The sequence below is a fragment of the Palaemon carinicauda genome, chromosome 2 (assembly GCF_036898095.1).
Source record: "Palaemon carinicauda isolate YSFRI2023 chromosome 2, ASM3689809v2, whole genome shotgun sequence".
NCBI classification, from domain to species: domain Eukaryota; kingdom Metazoa; phylum Arthropoda; class Malacostraca; order Decapoda; family Palaemonidae; genus Palaemon; species Palaemon carinicauda.
Genome location: NC_090726.1, coordinates 36,675,123 through 36,697,015, shown reverse-complemented (window position 1 = coordinate 36,697,015; position 21,893 = coordinate 36,675,123). Strand labels below are relative to the sequence as shown.

The 21,893-nt window shown below is 48.1% G+C and overlaps 1 protein-coding gene across 3 annotated transcripts in view; it reads right to left on the bottom strand.

Moving 5' to 3' along the window:
* Window positions 1-21,893, bottom strand: part of LOC137623887 (3'(2'),5'-bisphosphate nucleotidase 1) — a 131,604-nt gene that overhangs the window by 85,075 nt on the left and 24,636 nt on the right. For all 3 annotated transcript variants that reach the window (XM_068354686.1, XM_068354693.1, XM_068354691.1), the window contains exon 2: window positions 13,370-13,545. In XM_068354686.1, the coding sequence (XP_068210787.1) occupies window positions 13,370-13,498 (129 nt within the window). In that variant the 5' untranslated portion in view covers window positions 13,499-13,545. The remainder of the gene's footprint in view (window positions 1-13,369; window positions 13,546-21,893) is intronic.

Here is a 21,893-nt window from a genome sequence, read left to right as displayed (position 1 = left end):
AGTTCTCCCTGAGGCAGGAGGTCTGGGAGGTAAATAAGTACAATCAATAAATTCCCTTTGCCAAGAGGAGATCCTATTTTATTTATCATCTTCTTGACTCTTCCCGTGCTGACGAAGAGGTGCTGCAGGTGCAACCGAGTTGCTTGTGCATGTTTAAGGTAGTGTCTCAGCGCTATTACAGGACACAAAAGCAGGTCATCAGGATAGTCGGTTACTAGTCTACGGCTCACAACCTGATGTGAAGAAAACCTGGAATCAGGAACCGACTGATTCTGGGTTTTACCTTCAACCTCAGTAACGGAGAAGGAGACCTACCTCCAGTGCTTGATATGAGCCACACTAAATGGAGAAACCATGAAGTTGTTAATCCATTTGGAGGAAGCTAAGGCGAGCAAGAAAACTGTTTTGAGGGTAAGGTTCCTGTCTGAAGTAACCCTCAACAGTTCATAAGGTGCCCTCTTAAAGAGATCACAAGACCTTAGTATTATCTCAGGGCAATGGTCTCACCTCTATCAAAGGGCGGGATTGCTCAAGACCGCGTACGAGCATATCGAGCTCCACCAAAGATGAAGTATCAACTCCTTTCAGCCTAAAGACCTGGCTCAAAGCTGAGCAATAGCCTTTCACAGCTGATAACGAGCAGAACTTTTCTCTTGGAGGTAAAGTAAAATTTGGCTATACTGTACTGCTCTGAGAAGAGAAATAACCCCCTACGACACCAACCACAGAGGATAGCCCAAATGGCTTGGTATACTGAAGTTGAATATTTCCAGAGATATTCCACCATCTGCCGTGCAACTTTGCTCAAACAGCCTTTCTCTGAGAAGCAATGTTGGATAATCTTCACTCATGACGCTATACAGATTCCACCGGGCTGTGGAATAAATGGGTATGCAGCTGGCACAACAGGTTGGGGAGGGGAAGTAATTCTCTTGAAGTCCTTATCCAAAAATGTAGGTCTGTGTGCTCTTCTACTTCGGGCCATTCGGGGCAACTAGAGTAATACTGTATTGAAAATGGGAGTGGACCAGACTCAGTTAAAGACACTTCTAATTGGGTAGAACTGAGGTACCAAATAATGTAGACGTTAAGGCTGCCTGTTGTGAACAGGTCGACTGTCAGGGAAATCCATTTCTGTTTGCTGAGGTAGCTTGCACCACTTTTTGTACTGCCACTAAAGGACCTATGGAGAATGTATCCAGGATCCTGTCGGTTACGACTTGCAGGTAATGTGTTGTAAACGTATTCTGACGTGTCCAGCCATCCACTTGTAACACTTGCACCACTGTGAAATGACAAATTCGGAGATAATTTGTATTTTTCCTAACCATACAAACCTTAGCTATTTACATAGGGTATTACTTTCGGCGTAGCTGAAATGACGAGCCATTAGATTTTTAACGAGGGTTAACTACCCCCGCGCTAGTTAGCAAGGGGGTACGGGAGTGGTAGCTAGCTAACCCCCCCCCCCCCACACACACACACCGGTGAACTGCTTCACTTCACTTAAAGGTAGAACTTGCCTTGGGGGACAGGGTTGGTGGGCAAATATGTGTAAATAGCTAAGGTTTGTATGGTTAGGAAGAATACAAATCATCTCCGAATTTGTCATTTGTTCCGTAACCGAGATACAAACCACGCTATTTACATAGGGTGACTTAACCCTTAAGTAGGGTGGAAAGTCCCAGCCTTACTGGCTTTGGCTTTGCCCGGGGACTCAGAATCCGAGTGAGCAGCACTCGAGAAAAAGAGTCCCTGCACCTCGCAAGTTCCTTGCTCCGCAAGGAATGTGCGGCCTACATAGGCTTGTGTGTAGAGGAATGAAGTGTGACTCGTCCTAGGAAGTTGACCTGAAGTCCTTTAGATGGAATTCTAGGCTAGGACGTTCCCAATACCACCTCGTCAAGGTATGGGGGACGCGACAGTATTATCTTAATACTAGGAACACAAGGAAGCATGGTTTACCTGCAGAGGTTTAAGGTCAGCTATGCAGAGAACCCAGGATGCTGCTTTCCCCAAGAGAGGGGAGGATGGAGAAAGAAGTAAGGGCCAGACATACTCTTTCATTCATGCAGTCTAAGACCGGGTAACAATGCCCTCAACCTTCTGCTACCTGTCCATTAAGGAGCCTGAGGTTAGACCAGCTGTTGTGCAGCCACCACAGGGCCGATAGAAAATGTATCGAGGCTCCTGTGGGTCACGTCCTGCAGGTAGTGGGCTGTGAAGGTCGTTTGACGCTTCCAGACCCCAGCTTGTAGCACCTACGTCACCGAGAAGTTTCTCTTGAATGCCAGGGACGTTGCGATGCCTCTGACATCGTGTGCTCTGGGGCGACGTGACGGAGGAGGATCTGTATTCAAGGCGTGATGGATGACCCTTCGAATCCAAGCTGAGATGGTATTCTTGGTGATCCTCCTCTTCGTCCTTCCCGTGCTCACAAACAGGGCTTGCACGTGGGGACGGACTGCAGCTGTTCTCTTCAGATAACGCCTCAGACTTATTACTGGGCATAGTAGCAGATGGTCTGGGTCACTTGTTACAGAACGGAGACTCAAAACCCTGAAGGAGTCGAACCGTGGGTCCGACACTCCCGGGTTCTGAGTCTTGGCTACAAACTCAGGGACGAACCTGAACGTTACCTCCCCCCATCCCCTTGAATGGGCGATGTCGTATGAGAGACCATGAAGTTCACTGACTCGCTTGGCTGACGCCAAAGCGAGCAGGAACACCGTCTTCCAAGTCAGGTGTTGATTAGAAGCCTGGCGTAATGGTCCGAACGGAGGTCTCTTAAGAGCCCTGAGGACGCGAACCACGTTCCATGGAGGAGGTCTCACATCCGACTGAGGGCAGGTAAGTTCTTAGCTTCGTATGAGTAAAGAAAGTTCCAGCGAGGAAAAAATGTCTATTCCTTTCAGCCTGAAGGCTAAGCTTAAGGCTGAGCGATAGCGTTTCACCGCCGAGACTGAAAGGCGCATTTCCTCCCGCAAATACACGAGAAACTCCGCTATTGCTGGAATAGTGGCATCGAGGGGAGAGATACCCCTCCCACGACACTAACCACAGAAGATTCTCCACTTCGCCTGGAAGACCCCTGCGGATGACTTTTGCAGGTGTTGAGACATCCTTTCCGCAACTTGTTGCGAAAAGCCTCTCTCAGTGAGGAGACGCTGGATAGTCTCCAGGCGTGAAGCCGAAGCGAAGCTACGGCCTTGTGGTAGATGCTGCAGTGTGGTTGCTTGAGTAGCTCGTGTCGTGGGGGAAGTTCTCTCGGGAGTTCCGTCAGGAGCTTCAGAAGGTCCGGGAACCACTCTGCATAATACCATAACGGAGCTATTAAGGTCATTAACAGATTGACCGATAGTCTGGTCTTCTTGAGCACCCTTCTCATCAGACAGAACGGTGGGAAGGTGTAGATGTCGATGTTGTCCCACCGTTGTTGGAAGGCATCTTGCCAGAGTGCCTTGGGGTCCGGGACTGGGGAGCAGTACAGCGGCAGCTTGAAGTTCAAAGCTGTCGTGAATAGGTCCACTGTTGGGGAACCCTGCAAAGTCAGGACTTTGTTGGCTACTTGAGGATCCAAAGACTATTCGGTACTCACTATCTACGATGCTCTGCTCAGACTGTCGGCGAGCACATTCCTTTTGCCCGGAATGAAGCGAGCCAAAAGTGGAATCGAGTGGACTTCAGTCCACCTCAGTATCTCTACTGCAAGATGGGATAGCTGTTGTGAAAAGGTACCTCCCTGCTTGTTGATATAAGCCACTACTGTGGTGTTGTCGCTCATCACCACCATGGAGTGGCCCGACAGGGTCTGTTGGAACTGTTGAAGGGCCAGATAAACAGCCTTCATTTCTAGCAGATTGATGTGGAGGTACTTTTCTGATTCTGACCATAGGCCTGAGGTCCTCTGGTTCAGAACGTGGGCCCCCCACCCTTCTTTTGACGCGTCCGAAAACAGCATCAAATCGGGGGGAGGACGTGAAGATCCACTCCCTTTCGAAGGTTTTCGTCGGTCAGCCACCACTGCAGGTCCGTCCGTTCCGCATGTCCCATAGGGACCAGAGTGTCCGGGGAATCGTTATCTTGATTCCACCGGGACTTGAGCCACCATTGCAGGGATCTCATCCTGAGGCGGCCGTTCGGAACCAGACGGGCCAAGGAGGCCAGGTGACCTAGGAGACGTAACCACGATTGTGTTGGAAGCTCCTCTCGTCCGAGGAAAGGTTTTGCGACCTTCCTCAGCCTTGCTATCCTGTCGTCTGATGGAAAGGCTTTGTGGAGATTGGTGTCTAATATCATGCCTAGATATACCAGTCGTTGAGTTGGAAGCAGAGAAGACTTCTCGAGATTTACCATGATCCCTAGATCTTGGCAAAGTCCCAGAAGCTTGTCTTGGTGTCGAAGAAGGGTCGACTCCGAGTCTGCCAGGATCAGCCAGTCGTCCAGATAGCAGAGGATACAGATGCCGATCCTGTGCGCCCACGAAGATATCAGGGTGAACACTCTGGTAAACACCTCAGGTGCTGTGGAGAGACCGAAACACAGCACCTTGAACTGGTAGATCTTGTTGTCTAGGCTGAATCTCAAGTACTTCCTGGAAGACGGATGGATTGGGATCTGGAAGTACGCGTCCTTCAGATCCAGTGTGCACATGAAGTCTAGCGGTCTCACTGCAAGTCTGAGCAGGGAGATTGCCAATCCTAGCGTTTACGGCCTCGGCCGCTCCCCCTAGGATTCCTACCTCCCCTGGAGGACTTTCCGCCTTTCTTGTCCTTGACAGGAAAGGGCTGCTGCTTAGACACCTTTGCCTTTGCTGCCGGAGCCTGTTTCGATGTCCTAGAGACTGACGAGGCTGCTGATGTTGTTGTTGAGGAGCTGGAGGCTTGTAGGGCCGAGATGTAAGGGCCCTTTGGAGGAGCGAATCGTGATTCGACTTCCTCCACCTCTCAGCTGTCCGTTCCACATCCTTAGGCTCTAACAAACTCTCTCCCAGGATGGAGGAGTGTCTGAGCTTGCCGACATCCACGGCTGGCACTTTCGAGTGGAATCTCTCGGTCACGGCATCCTGACGTTTTAAGATCGAGTTTGCCCACAAGTTCGAAACTTGGTGAGCCAGGAACTCGATGGTGCGTGTGCCCGAGAGGAGGAAAGTCTCCATGGCCCTCCTGGTGCTCTCCTTGGACAAGTCCTCGGATCGCAACAGGATGCCAAGACACCCCAGCCAGATGTCCAGCCACGAAGTGGCCTGCATGGCACACTTTGCGACCTTCTCCTGGCTTAGAATCTTCGTAGCCGAGAATGTCACCTGCCGGGCGGAGAGTTTCTCGAGAGAATTTCCCCTAGAGAGCTCTTCCACAGAGTGGTGGAGGGGAAGAGCTAAACAAGACTTTCCCATGATTTCGAAGTACTTCCTCTGTTGTAAACGAGGAGGAGGGAGGAGTTTGTTCCCGGCAGAGGAACGGCTGGAGGAGGCGAGTTCGTAGAGCTGGCCCTCAACTTTGTCTCTGGCACTCTTCCCTCCCTGGGACCAGGGCAGAGCCGCGCTGGCCTTTGGGAGTTTCTGGGTACTGTAGACTTGGTCCAGGACCGTATCCTTGCCTTCGCGGGTGGCGGTCTCGGGGTCCTTGAATCCGTTGAGTTGCCTCATTAGACTCAGGACCTGCCAGAAGGCATGCTCCGACTCATGCTGCTCTCCTCCTTGTGGACTGGCAGCAAGGTCTCCCGTCCCCAGTAGCTCTGCTTGGGGAGACACGTGGACGTTCTCCTGGGGTCTTGCTGGCTCTGGTTGAATCCGGGATGAAGACTTAGGAGCAGTCTTCGAGTCCTTGGGCTCCCTCCTGGGAGGGATACAGGACTCAAGCAAAGAAGTCTGGGGGCTCCTCTCCACGCGAGACGGTTCTCTTCCTCGAGGTGGGGTTCCTCCCATTGGTGCCGTGGGAGAATGCCTCAACCTCGCTGGACTCTCCTGAGGACGGAAAGGCTTCGTCCACAGGGGAAGGAGAAAGCGTCTGCGAGGGGGAAGGGGCCTTCCTGACGGACTTCTTGGAAGCCAGCTTAACCCTAGGAGAAGTCACCACGAAGTCCACTCCTCTCCTTCTCTTCAGCGGGGACGAGGCTGCCGTTGGTTTCAGTCCCAGATCAGCGAGGGCCGGATTCATAGCCTGCACGACCGCTTTGATCAGGGACCCGAACCAAGGCTGACGGCTGACAAACGCAGTGTCAGCAACTCCCGCTGGAGGGAAGGGGATCGGCTGATCCTTAGGAGTGGATACAACAGGGCCTGCCTGAAAAGAAGAAGAATGTTGCCTAGACCTCTCCGAAGATTCTTCCTGCTCCTGGACGTGCGCAGCTCTGCGCTTACGGGGTGGAGATCGTGAGGACAATGATCTGGAAGCACGCGTCCCAGAAGACCCGCAAGGTTGGGCGCGCTGCGAAACCCGGCGGGAATCGCTGTCGAGGTCGCGCTGGCGCTCGCACGATGGTAAAACCGCTGGTTCGCGCGCGGAAATGATGGCCCGGGCGTGCGTGGGCGAGAGGGCGCGTGGGCGCGCTGGCGAGTGGGCGCGCAGGCGAAGGTGCGCGTGGGCGCGTAGGCGAGGGTGCGCGTGGGAGCGCAGGTGAGGGTGCGCGCGGTTGTAAGGGCGAGCGCTGGCGGTCGGGAGAACGATGGCGCGTAGGCGATCGGTGGCGCGTTGGCGAGCGATGGCACGTTGGCGAGCGATGGAGTGTTGGCGAGCGATGGCGCGTTGGCGAGCGATGGCGCGTAGGGCGGACAGGCGATCGACTACACACAGGCGAGTTAGCGTGTGGGCGTGTCGGAGACCTGTGGCGATCTAGAGCGTGGGCGCGTTGGCGCGTTGGAGAGCGCTTGCGCACAGGCGAGGGATCGCGCGGCCGCGTAGGACATCGCTGGCGCGCAGTTGCGCGGTCAGAAGGTACTAGCTGGGGCGCAGGGCCAGAGGGCGATGTTGCGCGCAAAGGCGAACGCTCGTGGGTGGGCTCAGGAGACATCTCGTGGGCGCGCGGGCACGCAAGGACTCGTACTGCCTTAGAAGTGCGCGCGATGGCGCACAGGCAATGGCTGGCGCGTGGGCGAGCTCTGAGGGCGCGTAGGAGAACGTCGGCGAGGAGGCGAAGGAACAGTGTCCTTGCCTGCGCCCAGATCCAGAGATCGTGGGCGCGCGGGGGAAAGTTGGTGCGCATGGCGCGCATCAGGAACAGGGCGCGTTGTTGTGCGCTGAGGTGCAGGTGATCGTGGGTGCTCAGGAGACCGTTGGCGCGCATTGCGCGCAGCAGGAACAGACGTGCGCTGGCGAGTTCGAGAGCGCTAGCGCACAGGAGGTCTCTGTAGAACAGGAGCGCACTGGCGCGCAGCAAAGCACTGGCGCGCAGGTAGCGCTGGCGAGCAGGAGATCTACGGCGAGACTCAGCAGAAGTCTGGTCAGCAGCAGAGCGCTTGCTCGCCACACGCGCAGAAGATCGTAGGCGCGCAGGTAAAACCTGGTACTTAAGGGACTTACACATTGTGGGATAAGCCCTTTTGCCCCGAAGGGACCGGTGCCCGTTGGAAAACGGGGTGCGTTGGCACCCACTGCGCATCTGCGTCCAGGAACAGAGATGGAAGACTGGAAGGTCTGGCCGGCATCGGAGATCGTGAACGATTTGCAGAGAGGTCTAGCGATGCAGTTGCAACGGTCTGCTCTCGTCGACGAGGATCCTCTGCGGGGGACGTCGAAGGCGAAGATCCGAAGAGGCGCCTCCTAACTCCCTTGTAAGGAGAAAGAAGGCCTCTACGGCGAAGAGGAGGGCGAGCCTTACGGGGAAGACGACCTCGAGGCACAGCGACACCATCGTCGGTCCTCCGAAGAGGAGTCTCTGTTAGTGCACTCCCCCGAGGGGGAGAAACACCCGCAGGAGAGACCGTTGGACTCAGCGCCTCCCTCGAAGGATGTTCGGTGGGGGGGAACTGAGCCTTCAGCAACATCCGCAACAGCAGCAGGGGTTTGACCCGACCCGTCGGAAGCCTCTGAGACAACAACGTCGACAATAAACAGAGGATCTACCTCTGCTATTACCGGCGACTGTTTGACAGCTGCACCCAACTGCATCAGGTCAAACAGGGCTTCCCTGGAGGACGAGCCCTCAAGCCTTAGGGTAGCCCAAAGCTGTAAAAGATCATTGTTAGCAACATGGTCATCAACAAAATCAATATCCTCCCCCGGAGGAGGAGGGGGAGCTGCCTCACTATGGGAGGCAACGCCCTCTTCCGAACCCCGAGGTTGGGAAACAAAAGAATGGCCTACGCTACCAGTCGACGGCCTCTCACGAGAGACCGACCGAGTGGGAGCTTCGGAGAAGGTTCGGGCAACGGAAGAAGAGTCCTTGGAACCTTCCTTATTCAAGGCAGCCCTTGAAGGAGAAAGGTCACACTTAGACTTCTTCTTACGCCGCCGGGCAAACCTCTCCCACTGGGAGGTAGACCACTCCCTGTACTCACTACAGTTTTTATCCCTTTCACACCGTTGACCTCGGCAATACAGACATAAGGTGTGAGGGTCCGTCTCGGCCGCCGACATGAACGTTCCACAAGGGCGGTCGGGGAGTCCAGGGCACTTCCGCATGATAGGCAGGAAGGTAGAGGCCAACTTCAAGCACACAAGCTGTAAGAAAAAGCAAAACAAAATTAAGGCTGTCAACAATGCGAGGGGGAGACAGACACGTCTGCTCATCGCCCGAGCCAAAAGTGAAGTGAAGCAGTTCACCAGTGTGTGGGGGGGGGAGGGGTAGCTAGCTACCACTCCCCACTGCTAACTAGCGCGGGGGTAGTTAACCATTGTTAAAAATCTAATGGCTCGTCATTTCAGCTACGCCGAAAGTAATACCCTATGTAAATAGCGTGGTTTGTATTTCGGTTACGGAACAAGTTTCTTTTAAATGCTAAGGACACAATGACGTGCCTAACATCATGAGCTCTAGGTTTAAAATAACCTGGAGGAGGGTCAGGATTTAGTGCTTGCTCAATTACTTGGCGAATCCATGCAGAAATCGTGTTCTTTGTGACCCTCCTCCTGACCCTGCCCGAACTGATAAGTTGTTCAACGTGCAGGCAAGCTCCCAAGGTTCATCTGAGGTGCTGACTCATAGCACATAGTAACAGTTATTATTGTTGTTATAACTGGCTAAGTTACAACCCTAGTTGGAAAAGCAAGATTCTATAAGCCCAGGGGCTCCAACAGGGAAAATAGCCCAGTGAGGAAAGGAAAAACAAAATATTTTAAGAATAACAACATTAAAATAAATATCTCCTATATTATCTATATAAACATTAACAAAACAAGAGGAAGAGAAATTAGATAGAATAGTGTGCCCGAGTGTACCCTTAAGCAAGAGAACTCTAACCCAAGCCAGTGGAAGACCAGGATCATCAGTTACTGGAAGACCAGGATCATCAGTTACATGACAAAGACTTGATATCCGGAAGGGCCTGAACCTAGGGTCCACTACAGCTGGATTTTAAGCCTTAGCAACAAACTCAGGGACAAAGTTGAGCATTACCTACCAAAATCCCCTTGAATGGGCTACGTCGTAAGAAAGACCATGAAACTCACTGACCTGTTTGGCCGAGGCTAGGGCAAGAAGGAAGACCATTTTAAGGGTCAAGTCACAATCTGATGACTGACATAACGGCGGTTCATAAGGATAAGCTCAAAACTCTGTATGAGGAGAGACAATTCAATCAAAGAGGAAATGTTAACCATATTCAGTCTTAAGACTAGGTACAAGGCTGAGTGGTAGCCTTTTACCATCACGACTGGGCAGTTTTTCCCTCCTGAGGTGCAGTAGGAACTCCACTATCACGGGCATAGTGGCATCGAAAGGAGGGAGGTATTTGCCTTCCACAATACCAACCACAGATGATAGCCCACTTCACTGGATAGACCGATAGAGGACTTCCGCAAGTATCCAGACCTCCTTTTCACACCTTGTGAAAAGCCTCTCTGCAAGAGATGTTGGATAACCTTCAAGTGTGAAGCCGTAGGCAAGATAGCACCTTATGGAATATCTCTGCGTGAGGGTTGTCTCAGGAGGTCGTGAAAGCAAGGAAACTCTCTAACTCTGTGAGCAGAAGTAGAAAATCCAGGAACCAATCAGTTTGCTACCATAACAGAGCTATTAAAGTAATTGATGGACCTTGCAATGCCCTTACCTTGTTGATGAGTCTCCTCATAGAACCAAAGGGGGAGGGAACGAGTACACGTCCAGATTGTCCCATAGATGTTGAAAGGCGTCCTGCAGGGCTGCCTGGGGATCCAGTGCTGGAGAGCAGTGTACCAGAAGCTTCCGGTTTAGAGACGTCGCAAACAGGTCTATCATTGGCGAACCCCATAAAAGTCAAAACCTTGTTGGCTTTCCATAGAAGCAAAGACCACTCAATGCCAACTATCTGAATCATCCTGGCCAGATTGTCGGCAAGAATGTTGCTGTGAAAAATTACCTCCTTGCTTGTTTAGAAATGACACTACCATCGAGTTGTCACTCATTAATACCAGAGTGACCTGAAAGAAGATTTTGGAAGTGCTTGAGGGCCAGAAAGGCTGTCCTCATTTCCAGGAGTTTTTTATGGTACTGCCGCTTGGAATCGCACTACAGTCTGGAGGTCATGTGTTGCAACAGGTGAGACCCCTACCCTTTTTTTTTATGCATCCATGAAGAGCATCAATTCTGAGAGATGGAAGAGAAGGTCTACTCCCATAAGTAGGTTTGTATCGTCTACCCACCAAACAAAGTCTCTCTTCTGCTTGAGAGCGACCAGGACTCGAAGTCCGGCGGATCCCTGCGCTGAGACCAGTGAGATTTCAGTTTCCACTAGAAAAATCAAATGGGAACATGACCGTGAGGGCCCAGTCGTTCTAAGGAAGTCGGGAGCCGTAACAAGCCTTGCCACAGATGTGCTTACAGCAAGTCTTGCTTTAGGAAGGGATGTGCCACTCCCTTTTAGTCTTTCGACTCTGTCTTTGGACTGATAAATCTTGCCTATATGAGTATTTATTTGCATTCTTACATATATCAAGCTTTGAGATGGTATCTGAGAGGATTTATCATGATATACCACAATCCCCAGATCACAACAAAATGCTAGAAGCCTGTTTTGGTGTTGGAGTAGCATCTCCACTGAGTCTGCTAAAATCAACCAGTCATCCAGGAAGGGAAAGACAAATGCCATTGGCATGAGCCTAGGTTGAGACTAAAGTGAACACTCGAGTGAACACTTGAGGTGCTGCGGACAGGCTGCACAGCCCCTTGAACTGGTATATCTTGTCATATAGTATGAACCTTAGATAGTTCCTTGACGATGGGTGGATTGGGATTTGGAAGTACTCATCTTAAGATCAAGTCTTATCTCGAAGTCCTTGGGTCTCACAGTCTGTCTTACCGTAGCTGCCATCTCCATCTTGAACGGGGTCTGTCGAACAAACCTGTTCAGAGCGGAGAAGTCGATGATTAGTCTCCAGCCTCAAGACACCTTCTCTCCTGGAGAGAGTCAACTGTAAAAGCCTAGGGTCCTGTCTAGGACCTCTTGTAAAACGTTCTTCTCCAACATGGTTTGGACTTCCGCCTGAAGGGCGAGTCCCTTCACCGAGAGAGGAGAGAGAGAACAAACAGGACATCGTACCTCGCTCGGAGGATGGAGACTGTCCAAGGTTCGGCACCATGGAAATCCTCGGTGGACAGGTAGGAGGAATGCTGCCTTAGCAGGAGTGAGCACACATTCCACCTCTACCTCCTCTTCTCCTACAGCCGTTGCCATGAAATGGCTGCTTAAGAGCTTGCTTCTTAGGAGTGGACTGCTTAGAAGGCGTTGACCCTCTTCTATGTCCTTGTCTATTGGCGGGGATGATCTCTGTGCCAGTGGCACCAAGTAGTAAGGACGAGATTTCACTGACCTATGGACGAGGGAGTCTTAACTCGTCTTCCTCCAGTGCTCTGCTATTGCGTCAATGTCTTCTGAGTTAAACAAGGAAGGCGCTCCATCCACAAGTTGCATAACTTGAGCACTTTTCTCCTCGAGACCTGCCTACTGAGTTTCAAGATGACAGAGTTATGTCTTCTCAAAACACAATTTGTCCACTAGTTGGTCACGTCAACAGCGAGGAACTCAACTGCTCTCGCTTCTGAAAGCAAAAAGGTGTTCATTGCTTCCAGGTTACCTGGTTTTACCAAATCCTCATTGGCAATCAGATAACCAACCGAAACAGTCCAGAAGTCAATCCATGAAGCAGCTTGCAAAGAAACCTATGCAATCTGCTCCACGTTCACGGCCTCAGCCCTGAGAACATCACAGGCTGTGCTGCCAAATTTTTGAGTGATGTCGCTCATCACAGACATGATTGACCAGTCTACTGGCAATGAAGAGGGGTCATCACCCAGGATCTCCGAATACAGTACTTCCTCTGCCAAACAAATAGTTGAGGAAGTAACCACGACGAGTGTCCTGCTTGTAAGGAGTTTGTTACACCAGTTACCTGGTCAAAACTTTTCCTGGCTCCCTTAACCACCCTGGACCAGGGTAACTCAATCCTAGTCTTTGTGGCTCTGGGAGTCTGGCAGAAGAGGTCAAAGATTGCATCTTTCCCCTCTGGAGGGGGACAGGAAGGATAGCCAAGATTGTTTATCTTCTTAACGCAGCCTAAGACCTGCCTAAAGGAATGGTTCGACTCCTTTTGCTCTGAGGCTGTGACCTTAGAGCTAGCAGCCATTGGCAGCACTTTGTCTGCATGGTCAGATACACTATGTCTTCAGGCAATTCATCCAGACCAGAACACACCCCCATAGGAGCCCGGGCTGGGTCAGGTTTGTCAAATGGTTCCCTTGCAGAGCCCTGAGACCTACAGGGGAGGCTCCCTGCCTCCGGTAACACCAAGGCCAGGACAGAACTCAGGAAGCCCTTCTATTGAGCTGAAACATCAGAATAACTTGAGGTCCAGTTCTCTGGAAGGATCTTTAAGTCCTTCCTTTCCTGGGGCTTGGCCAAGAAGGCAGCAAGAAGTGATGTACTTTGCTTCTGAGGAACCTCCGCGGGCCACAGAGCCTAAGGAGAAACCTTCGAAACCAACCTCATGTTAAAAGTTTATGGATCATTTTCCAGCAAGCCAGAAAAATATATCTAAAGTAAAGAGCGAAAGGGACTGTATTCGTATTGGAAAAAACAAGATTAACCCATATTCTAGAAATCTCAAACACTGATCTTACGGCCCTCAACTCAACATAGCTTCTATTAATTCTATAAAATTACAAAAAATATACATGGAATTATACAATAAAATACTTACATCTACAAATAACTCAACAATACAGTATTGTTCCTTACCTCTTTTTCAACTATGCCAAGTTCCCCTTTCTTAAGAATCTCTCTTATTATTCCTCCTGCATGATTTGCAATTGCCACAGATGATGAAACGAGCCTTGATAAAACAGGCATATTTTGAGCTAGTGCCATCTTGAATTAATAAAAATGTCTTCTAAATCCTTGATGAAATATAGCTCCTGTAACATGAAAAAAGAAAGGGACATCATTATTATCAGACCTGTAGATTGAAAAGCTGGTCTCTCAAACTGTAGAATATTTCTTTTTATTCTAAATGCATTATAAACCAAATAAATTAAATTTTACTAAGTAGAACCCAAGCATTAGGTGTAAAGATAACGAGCTCATGATGGTTCAAAACTGATAGTCGTGAAATTTACCATTCTCAGAAGAATTCCTGATAGACCTTGCTCCAAAGAAGTGATCCAAACCACACACTTACTGCGCAAAGTTCACCTTTATAGCCCTACCCACCAACTCTGTCATCTCTTCCTACATAATCCGTTTGGTTTTATACATACATACATACATATAGATAGATAGATAGATATATTTAAATTGATAAATAAACACCTGTATGTATATATAACATATCTATATAATATATATATATATATATATATATATATATATATATATATATATATATATATATATATATATATATATATATATATAGTATATTGTACAATATACATATACAGAAGGTCCTTAGGTTTTAATTCAAAACACCTAAATACAGTACTAGGGGAAGCACTAAGACTCTCCCCTATGTTAATGTAGCAGTAAAGTCATAACTGAACAAGACAATAGTAACTACACAACAGTATCAGTAACGTCATATCATAACTTATCATCTTTCTGTTATTGATCATTCTCCTACAAAGTCCATCCATACTGCTGTCAGACACTCATAACTACCACGTTCAATGATACAAAAAGTATTACATAAGAACTTGCAGTTGTATGCTTATAAAGTGCAACTCACACAGGACCACTAGTAAAATAAAAAACCAATATGAGTTTCCAGTTAACACGTAGGAATAAATTTCGGGGGATGAAATGTTCCTCAGCCGACTTTGTTTAGTAATGTGGCAACGTTTCATGTTTTAGGGAAACTGAAAACGTAATGTCAGAATCTGGGGGACCAGAGCAACCCTGTGTGAATACGGAACTTCACCAAGATAGTATAAAGGTTAATATGTGGTGTAGAATCATGTGCAAGAGAGCTAATGGCCTGGGCAATTCATTGGGTAGTGTGAAAACTAAGCATTGTGACTTGACCAGGTAAGGATTCTTAGAGTATTAAACTATACTAACTTAATCTAGACATTGGCCAACTCCCCCTTGCAGGAGGACAGGGACATAATAAATATATATTTCATATATCAGGTAACACAAGGGATATGGTTTTTACCTGTAGACAGAGGAGGCCAGCTTGCAGTTTCATAGGTGCTGTACCGCAAGAGAAGAGAAGATGAAGAACGAAAAGGCCAGTCACACAATCATTCATCCCAGACGAACTCCCGGGTAACATCTGCCCTTGACCAACAGCTACTTGTTCTGCAGGGGAGCTAAGGTGTCTTATACCACATGTCCTAAAAGGAGCTGTTGGAATTGTTTGAGAGCCACAAAGGCTGCTCTCATTTCCAGGAGGTTTACGTGGCACTGTTACTAGGACTCGGACTAGAGTTCAGAGACTGCATGCTGCAACAGATGAGGGCCCCAACCCTTCTTTTGATGCATCTGTGAAGAGCATCAAATTCAGGGGAGCAGAGAAAAGGTCTACTCCCCCGAGGAGATGAGTGTCTAGCACCCACCAACTCAGGCCTCTCTTTTGCTGCGGTCAAGTGCCCCAACAGGCGAGAATACATATGTGCTGGTTGCGAGGCTCTCATCAGAAAGGGGTGAGCTTTAGCCTCTCTATTCTGCTTTCGGACAAGAAGACTTTGCCTAGTTGAGTGTCTATTTGCATCCCAAGATAAACCAGATTCCGAGATGGTTGCAGAGAACTTCTCATGACTTATGAAGAACACAAGAAGCCTGTCTCGAAGTAGAAGAAGGATCTCTACCTAGTCTACTAGAATCAGCCAATCCTCTAGGTATCGTAATAGACAGATGCCGTTCTTGTCAGCCCAAGTTGATGCAAGGGAAAAGATTCTTATCAACACCTGAGGTCTGGTGACAGGCCAAACCAAAGCACCTTGAACTGGTATCTTCTTTTGTTTAGGATGAACCTTAATTATTTCCTTGGCGATGTATGGATTGGGATCTGAAAGTATGCAACTTTTAGGTACAACGTTATCATGAAGTCCTTTGGTCTAACGGCATGTCTGACCATTTCTGCCGTCTCCATCTTGAAAAGAATCTGTTGAGAAAACTCGTTCAGGGCACAGAGATCGATGGCTGGTCTCCAGCCTCCAGACACCTTTTCTAAAAGAAAGAGTTGACTGTAGAAGCCTGGGGACCCATCTAAGATCTCTTGGAGAGTGTACGTCTTTAGCAAGGTCTAGACTTCAGCCTGAAGGGCCTGTTCCTGCGCAGATCCCTTCACATAAGAACACGACATCACTGGATGTCAAGTCAAAGGAGGGAGAGAGAGAGTGAACGGGACATGGTAGCTCACGGGAAGGACGGAGACAAACCAATGTTCAGCTCCATGTAAAATCCACGTCTGCCACCTGCTCTGTAGGCATTCCCTGACCATTGGATGGGTAGGAGGAATGGCCCCCCCTAGCAGCCACATCGACGTCTACCTCCTCTGCCTCGTAACCCTCTAGCAAAAAAGGGCTGTTAAGGGCCTTGCTTCTTAAAAGACGTCTGCTTTGAGGCATGCGACCCTCTCTTATGCCCCTGTCATCCTTCTGGAGATGATCTCTGCAGGGGGTGGTGTTGAGGAGCAAAGACGTGACGTCATCAACCTGTGGAGGAGGAAGTCTTGACTTGCCATCCTCAAGCTCTCAGCAACTGCCTCGATGTCTACCACGTTAAATAGAGAAGGACCCCCATTGAAGCATTGCAAAGCTTGAGAGCTTGACTCCATCATCTCAAAATCTGGATGATTCACTGGTCGAATACATTACGGATCAGGAACTTCACTGTCCTACAAAGGGGGACATTGCCTCCCTTATCTGCTCAGAGGTGAAATCTTCAGTCTTGAAATGATACCCCACTGAGCACAACTAGTGAAGCGACTTCCATAAAGCACTCTGCAACCTGCTCCATGTTCATAGCCTCCCCAACAAAGAAAGTTACCAGTAATGCTACCAACTTTTCCAGAGTCGCATTCTCCGTCAGAGCCAGAATAGCTGGATCCAACATCAGGGGAGACTGATCATCATCAACTATCTTTAATACTTCCTCTATCGTGGATAAGAAGGAAGCAAAAGAGACGAGTTCACTGCCTTGAGATATTGGAGCAACTTTGCTACTTGACCAAAGGCCTTTTTTTTTTTGGCTTCCTTAACCCCCTTAGATCTTGGTGGGTCTGGAGGTATCAAAGAAGAGATACAGAACAGTACTGTATCCTTTCCCTAGAGGGGAACATGAGCTGGATCACCTAAGGAAATTATCTTCTTTATACAGGATAGGACCTGTAAGATTACGTGATCAGACTGCTGCTGTTTTAAGGGAGAGATCTTAGGACTGAAGGACATAGACAGCATGCCATCTGAATGGTTTGAGTCGTCATCAAAAGGGTCATCCACTCCGAGCTCGTTTCCATAGGAGCCTGGGCTGGGTCAAAGTCGTCAGCTAAATCCCTAGCAGGGGCCTGAGACCTGAGAAGTAAACCACATTCTTTTGGTCATGTAGAAGCTGATGTCGAACTAAGAACGCCTTTCCACCGATCTGGAACCTAGGGTTTTGAGGTCCAGTTCTTTGGAAAGATCTTCGTGTCCTTCCTCTCTCAGGGCTAAAATGTAAAAGCCGCAAGGAGTGATGATGATTCCTACCTCATAACCTCCTTAGGTCACGAGACCTTTGAGGGTATAGGAGGAGTACCCGCTACCTCCGAGGGAAGGGCGAATGGTTCAGACTGGACAATCTCAATCAGCTATAGCCGATAATAGTCGGTGAACGAGATCTCTCTCAGAGACCTCAAGCCCTTGCTAATCCTCAGGTGTAGAATATCCCATGGGCGAAGCATTGGCTGCTGTCGCCCTCTTCTCTTCTGTGGATTGATCAGGATAATCCACAATCTTTTCCCCTCTTGGTCAAGGCTAGTGTTGCCTTACCTTACCTTATTGCCTTATTCTATGTTTGGGTTCCCCCAGGTCCCTCAGTGTGAGGCAATTCGTATATCCACCGGAGTTGCTAATGCATCTTCCGGTGTATATTGCATCTTCCAGTCTTGGATGGTCTGGGATGCATCTTAGGTATTTATCGAGCTTATTCTTAAACACATCTAGGCTCACTCCTGATATGTTTCTTAGATGAGCTGGCAGCGCATTAAATAGTCGCTGCATTATCGATGCTGGTGCGTAGTGGATTAATGTCCAGTGTGCCTTCCTTAGTTTTCCTGGTATAGTTTTGGGCTCTATTAATCTATCTCGGCTTGCTCTTTCTGATATTTTTAGCTCCATGATGTTTTCAGTAATTCCTTCTATTTGCTTCCATGCTTGTATTATCATGTAGCGTTCTCTTCTCCTTACAAGACTGGACAATTTTAAAAATTGCAGTCTTTCCCAGTAGTCAAGGTCCTTAACTTCTTCTATTCTAGCAGTAAAGGACCTTTGTACACTCTCTATTTGTGCAATATCCTTTTGGTAGTGTGGGTACCATATCACATTGCAGTACTCGAGTGTACTACGTACAAAAGTTTTGTAAAGCATAATCATGTATTCAGCTTTTCTTGTTTTAAAGTGTCTGAATAACATTCCCATTTTTGCTTTACATTTAGCCAACAGTGTTGCTATTTGGTCGTTGCATAACATATTCCTGTTTAACATTACACCAAGGTCTTTAATTGCTTCCTTATTTGTGATTGTCTCGTCATTAGGTCACCTGTATGCATAAACCATTCCTTCTCTGCTTCCATAATTTATTGATTCAAATTTATCGGAGTTAAATACCATCCTATTTATCTCCACCCATTCATATATTTTGTTTAGATCTCTTTGTAATGAGTTCCTATCTTCATCACAAGTAATTTCTCTACTTGTTCTTGTGTCATCAGCGAAACTTCTCACTACAGAGTCTTTAACATTACAGTCTATGTCAGATCATAATAACAAACAGCAGTACAGCTAATACCGTACCCTGTGGCATGCCAGATATTACCTGAGCTTCATCTGATTTCTCGTCATTTGCAACCACTATCTGTTTTCTGTTTTGAAGAAATTCTTTTATCCATTTTCCTATCTTTCCCACAATATTATGCTTTCTCATTTTTTCTCTAATATATTATGGTCTACCTTGTCAAAGGCTTTTACAAAATCTAGATAGACCACATCTGTGTCTTTTTCATTTATCATATTTTTGTCTATGTTTTCATAGTGTGCTATCAGTTCGGCTTGTGTACTTTTTCCGGACACAAAACCGTGTTGACCTATATTAAATAAATTATTTTTAACCAAATGATTCATTATTTTCTTTTTTATTACCCTTTCATGCACTTTCATAATATGTGATGTTAGACTAACGGTCTATAATTGCTTGCCTCTAGTCCTGGTCCACTTTTTAAAATAGGGGTTATATATGCTAATTTATGTTTAACATTAATCTTGCTCTTATCTACACTTTGTCTTAGCAGTATTGCAAGCGGCTTCGCGATAGTGCGTGCATTTTTTTTTTTAACAAAATGGCTGGAACTCCATCTGGCCCGGCCGTCGATCCATTTTAAATTTCGCTTATAGCCTGCACAATATCTGCTTCATTAATATCTATATCCATTAGATATTCAATATTTTCTTCTCTCATTTCTGCTTCATTATTCTCATTCGCAATTCTTGGCGTGGATTCACTCTTATATTTTTCTGCTAATATGTTGCATATTTCTTTTTTTTATTCTTTAACTGTCCCTCAATTCTTAGAGGGCCTATTTCTAATCTCCCTTTATTCATCTTTTTTGCATAGGAGTAAAGTACTTTGGGATTTTTCTTGATATTTTGAAGTGTCCTTTCGTCTAAGTCCCTTTTTCATTTTCTTTCGAATGTATAATATTTTGTTCTGCATTTTCTATCTTACTTCTTATTTCCATCATTTTCCCTACATTTTTTCTTTTGCAAGATTTTTCTTTCACTTCCTATTTTTTCTGAAATAAGATCCTTCTGTCTCTTGGTATGCATGTCTGATGTTTATTTTTTTTTTTTTTACATATTTTTCAACAATTTTCTCCAATATTTTGTACAGTATATCCGTATTTACCTGTATACTGTATTATCACTTACGAATATGACAAATTCGAAGATAATTTGTATTTTTCCTAACCATACAAACCTTAGCTATTTACATTGGGTTTACCTTTTAGCGCAGCTGAAATGGCGAGCCATTAGAATTTAACGAGGGTGTATTACCCCCGCGCTAGTTAGCGGGGGGGGGGGGGGGTAGCTAGCTACCCCTCCCCCCCCTCACACACACCAGTGAAGCTCACTTTCACTTAGAGGTAGGACTTGTCTTGGGGGACAGGGCTGGCGGGCAAATATGTGTAAATAGCTAAGGTTAGTATGGTTAGGAAAAATACAAATTATCTTCGAATTTGTCATTTGTTCCGTAACCGAAATACAAACCACGCTATTTACATTGGGTGACTTACCCATTAGGTAGGGTGGAAAGTCCCCAGCCATACTGGCTTTGGCTTTACCCGGGGACTCAGAATCCGAGTGAGTCGCACTCGAGAAAAGGAGTCCCTGCACCTCACAAGTTCCTCGCTCCGCAAGGAACCGTGTGGCCTACATAAGCTTGTGTGTGAAGGAAGAAGTGTGACCCGTCCTAGGCAGTGAGTTCCAGAAGGAACTCTGGGTTAGGACGTTCCCAATACCAACTCGTCAGGGTATGGGGGACGCGACAGTATTGACTCAATACTCGGAACACAAGGAAGCATGGTTTACCTGCAGAGGATCGAGGTCAGCTATGCAGAGACCAGGATGCTGCTTCCCAGTAAAGGAGATGATGAAGAAGGAAGTAAGGGCCAGACATATTTCTTTTGTTCATGCAGACTAAAACCTGATAACAATGCCCTCAACCTTCTGCTACCTGTCAAAAAAGGAGCCTGGGGTTAGACCAGCTGTTGTGTAGCCACCACAAAAATAGAAAACGTATCGAAACTCCTGTGGGTCACGCCCTGCAGGAAGCGGGCTGCGAAGGTCATTAGACGCTTCCAGACTCCAGCTTGTAGCACCTGCGTCACAGAGTAATATTACTCGAAGGCGAGGGACGTTGCAATGTATCCGACATCGTGCTGTAGGGCGACGTGACGAGGGAGGGTCTGGAGTCAGGTCAAGATGAATGTCCTTGAGTCCGAGCTGAAGAGGTATACTGGTGACTCTCCCCAGTGTCCTTCTTGTGCTCCCAAACCGGCTGCAACTGAGGACAAACTGCAGCTGTTCCCAAAGTTAACCTCTCGATTCCTTTACTGGCAAGGAGAAGGTTTTGGGACATCAGATACAGAATGGCGACTCGAAATCTTGAAGGAATTGGACCGAAGGGCCGGGACCCCAAGATTCTGAGTCTAGCCAACAACTCAGGAGCGAACCTGAATGTTGCCTTCCCCCATTCCTTAGAAAGGGCGGAGTCGTACGAGACCAAGAAGATTGCTTACACACTGGCCGCGGCCAGAGTGAGCAGGAGCCCCAAGACAGAATACGATCAGAGGCCTGACGTAAAGGATCTTGAGAAGATCTCTTAAGGGACTAAAAAGTCCGAGCCATGCTCCAAGTTGGAGGTCTCACTCCGACTAGGGCAGGGACGTTCGCAGCTTCGCATGAGCGAGGAAAGGTCCAGCGGGAAGGAAAAAGTTATTCCTTTAAGCCTGAAGGTCAGGGAAAAGCTGAGCGACAGGCTTCATTGCCGAGAGCGGAAAGGAGTTTCCTTCCGCCGAAAGGCAATAAGATCGTTATTGCTGGAGAAGAGGCCTCAAGGGAAGAGGTATATCTCCCACAACACCAACCACCGAAGACTCTCCACTTCGCCTGGAAGACCTCTGCGGGTGACTATCGCAGATGACGCGACCTCCGTCCCGCGACTGTAGCGGGTTGTCTCTTCTTGAGGAGGAGGCGTAGTGTCTCCAGGCATGAAGACGAAGCAACGCCCCGGCTCGTGAAAGATGTTGCAGTGTGGTTGTTTGAGTAGCCTGTGCCGTGGGAAAAGCTCTCCCGGGAGTTCCGTCCGGGGAAGCAGAGGGTCCGGAAACCGTTCTGCGCATAGTCCCAGTGGAGCTCTCAGGGCCATTGAAAGGTTGACAGACAACCTGGTCTTGTTGAGACCCATTCTCAACAGACAACAAAGGAGGGAAGACGCAGGTGTCGATGTTGTCCCACCATCACCGGAATGCATCTTGCCAGAGTCTCGGGGTCTGAGACTGGGGGGA